Genomic DNA, 4,197 nt, shown 5'->3' with positions numbered 1-4,197 from the left:
TATTTCAAGTATATTGGAAAGAATTTTGCATGAATATATTGGAATAATGTTCAATCACTTACATAATGCTATACGTGTTTACACGGAAAAACATGTTGTATTGACCAACAACAGTCTAATTTAAAATATAGTCTTGTTAATTCAATGACATTATTAATGAAACAAATAACACTTTATTAAAACAAATAACACTTCATTAAAACAAGAGCATGACGTCATTATTTTATTAGTATTATTGAATTAATAAGTTTATTTTCAATTAAATTGCTATCGACTAATGGTATTAATACATTATTTCTACCTGTATATGTGTATAAAAAATAATAGATAATATTACGGTATTATTTTAGCTTTCTAAAAATTTTCTTGTATTTCTCGGTCTTAAAAAAGTAATTGTGCAAAAATGTGCTAAAATTCTCGGTAAAAGAATTTTTACATCGTCGATTTTTATTTTGCATTCTAACAGGAGTAGATATAGTTTATGGCACGTAGAAAGTGCAATTTATTACAAGTGCTATTTTATAGCGAGCGTGCATAATATACATGGCTTAGATCGATGGAGTTTTTCGATCGGTTGTGTATAAACAGAGTTAATGACACATGCCACGTAACGTTAAAGTTGCCTGCACGTTGCGAGTGTGAGTGCAGGTAGTCGCTAATGCTCATGACACAATAACGATTCGCTTGTCGATCCGCTGTAAAACTGTCACGATCGATCAGCACGCACGTCGACGACATAAATTCAAGTTTTCCGTTAAATAATGTAACGAGTTACGGAACAAATCGCTTCTGAAATTGATGTTTTCTACGATTCTACATTTTCTAGCGAGAACAGCTATTAATTGAGATAATTTATCACGCAGATGGCGACCCGATAAAGCTTCCCGAAAATCTGGAAACATTGCCGCGAGCTGAACACTTTCCAACTCAGAGGCATCGATGGAACACCAACGAGGTAAGTTGCCTGTCGTTTATTCGTTAGACGCAAATATTAAATTCGTGAGTCAATAGAAAACACTCGTGTAACCTATATATTCAAACATCTGTCGACACTATATTTAAAAAAGAATAATTAAAGTTGGGCTCTTGAGATAAAAAAATAAACAATTAATCAATGAAAAAACGGTAATTAAAGCTTAGATTTGCAGTAATTGGAGCGATTATATCATGTATATTTCTCAGTATTACATACATATATATTATATATATATATATAACAAATATCAAACGTTTCGGCTTAATTCATGCCATCTTTAGCAATCTAGTAATAATAAAATCTCTTGATAAATAATTCGACTATCTTGATAGTCTCGTATAATACAACTTCCTTAATATAATTCAAATAATCGTAAATCAAAGTAATCGAGTGCAGCAAGGGAGTCTCCCAGATTACCAAATCTGAAGTATGTAACCGTCATTTAACTGTTAGACTAAGCGCGCGCTATTGTATACTCCATAACTGCACAATAAAATGATCATGATTTAATTTATAGTATATTTTATTGTGCAGTTATAGAGTGCAGTAGCTCGCACTTAGTCTAACAGTTAAATAACGATTACATATTTCAGATTTGGTAATCTGGGAGACTCCCTTGCTGCACTCGATTACTTTGATTTACGACTATTTGAATTAAGAAAGTTGTATTATACGAGACTACCAAGATGTCTCGAATTATTTATCAAGAGATTTTATTATACTAGACTGCTAAAGATAGCTTGAATTAAGCTGAAACATTCGGTATTTGTTATATATATATATATATGTAATACTGAGAAATATATGTTGATATAATCGCTCCAATTATTACGGATTCTTAATTGCCCGTTTTTGTTTTGATTGTTTAGATATTATATTTCTTAAACGCACGATACTCGTGTTGTATAATATCAAGTTTTTTAATTGCAATTTCATATAATGCATAAATCGATGTAAACTAGACACTGATAACTAAACATTTATATATGAATAGAGAAATGTAAACATAAATTAATATTTTAATAGTCACAGAACATATGTTTTGAGAAAATAGCGTTAATAATATATTTGATATTCATTTAAATATTTTATGTTATATATTATTAAAAAAAAGATACATTTTATTTTAATAATAAAAATTCATGAGAATATATTTTTCTGTTTGATATTTAAATATTTGCTCTTATATATTAGATGTCTAACAATTAACAAGAGATTCCGTAGAATACAAGTCATCATAACATAAATAATGACGTCAAAATAATTCCAAAATATTTATTAAAAGTCCCCTTTTAATTAATAACATTTTTAACGTCAGTTTCAAAGTCACTTTTCAATTAATAACGTTCATTTAATAAAGATTATTAAAAGTCACTCTTTGATTAATAACGTTCATTTTAACGATTTATTTTAACGTTAATTTGATGTTATATCGTGACTTACTGTTCTGCTCATTGTTCTAATTTATTATAGATCATTACCAAATAATGTAACAACATATGCCTGGAATTTAACGACGACTTGCATTTTGAAATGAAACGGGGCCAAAGTATCAAGTACCAATGTATCTTACGTATGGATGCATTTGCATTCTGGCTCTCGGAGCGCATCCCTCTTTGCGGCGCGGCGGTCGCGTGCCCGGCCGCGAATTCCGGCGCTAGTGGACCGATCTGGTATTACCGGAATTCCGATGGACCATTCCGCGCGTCTCTTTTTTCCGGTGTAAATTTTATCGTGACCTCCGGGACCAGAACGGATGTATATATTTATACAAGACTGCGAGAGTTAAATGGGAAGGTAAATAACGCGCGCTCGTTCGTTGGTTCGTGGCACGGTTAAGGAGAATAGATGCAGTCAATGCAGCCGTTGCTTGTGTGCAACGTACAGGGACGACATTAAGGACGAAACTTATTAACTGCTGGTCCTGCTGAAAATTTTAGGGGTCGCAACTTTCAAAAGCATGCTTAATTTTATGATGTATTTTAATTTTAATAATTCTTTACGTTATAAAATTTATAACTAGAACTGTGTAAACATCAAAGCATTAATAATTTTTATTAGTTGTGAGTAACTAAAGATTGAGGAGTTTTTCTACTCTTTCGTTCTTTTCTTATTTTATAACATATTTTATAGTGTGTATGTATATGCGATATAATAATGAAGTATTTTATTCCAATTATGTCACTATTTTCATAAAAATAGCATCGAATATTTGAGAAAAATAATTTTATAATTTTATAATTTCCACAGAAAGAATAATCTTGCTGAAGTATCTATAAATTTAGCTGCGTAGATACTGATTGAGAATAATTTATTGAACCGTAAAATAATTTTATCAAAGTGATTGCTGAATGTCAACATTTTTTACAACATTATTTATCATGCTTGAACAAAATGAACTCATACATTAATTAAACATAATTATTATTAAACATAATTATTTTGATAATCCGATCTGAAAATTATTTTCAGATCTGTATCTAATTAAATTTTTAGATATTCCAGCAAAACCGTTCTTTCCGTGCATTTTTGTTTTTGTGCATTATTATATCACATTCATCATTTTTCAATTATTTTCTTACTCCTATAATATATACTACGTACGAAATACGTGTCGGTTGCATTGATTCCCAAAAAATTTTATCGGATTGCCTAAGGCTTAAAGTATCGCGAAGGCAAGGAGGGAGAATGCTGTTTCAGCATTTCGCCTGAGGAGGTGAAATTCCTGGTCACGACCCTGGCGTTGTCGGTGTGTGCAGCGGCGCGGCTCCACGCCGGTGTGTGCAGCGCGTCGGCAAGGGTGCACGTACTCACACTCGTGCGCTGCACACGTAGATCGGCTTGCACCGATGCAGTCCACACCGCTATACTCTGACCCAGGTCGGTCGGCCTTCGATCAATAGCTGGAGCCAGCGAGAGCTCGCAGCCGGCGGCGCTGAGCTTTTCAGTATCGCCGAACGAAACTCAATTGCGATCCCTGTGCGCGCGGCGCGACGACTATCATTGTAAACGATAAGTCGGCCGTCCCTCTTCTTGTCCTCTCCCTCCCCCCCGTGAGTTCCCATCCACCACACGCTTGTTACTTTTCCGAATCATTCTCCCTCCCCGATAAGTACCGGAAATTAAAAGTTCCTGAAGGAAGGAGAATCGTCGACAATCTTTCCGCGGACTCTTCAGACTGAAGAAGAGAGAGAGAGAGAGAGAGAGAGAGAGAGAGAGAG

The 4,197-nt window shown here is 33.8% G+C and overlaps 1 protein-coding gene across 1 annotated transcript in view; it reads left to right on the top strand.

Annotated features, from left to right (window-relative positions):
• LOC105617103 (calmodulin-binding transcription activator 2) overlaps nt 1–4,197 on the top strand; it is a 54,938-nt gene that overhangs the window by 23,980 nt on the left and 26,761 nt on the right. The window contains exon 3 of the mRNA XM_012198681.1: nt 864–955. Coding sequence (XP_012054071.1) covers nt 864–955 — 92 coding nt within the window. The remainder of the gene's footprint in view (nt 1–863; nt 956–4,197) is intronic.

Source organism: Atta cephalotes, assembly GCF_000143395.1.
Source record: "Atta cephalotes unplaced genomic scaffold scaffold00011, whole genome shotgun sequence".
In the NCBI taxonomy this organism is placed as follows: Eukaryota; Metazoa; Arthropoda; class Insecta; order Hymenoptera; family Formicidae; genus Atta; species Atta cephalotes.
The sequence above is the reverse complement of the archived record's forward strand: the minus strand, read 5'-3'. Positions and strand labels throughout refer to the sequence as shown.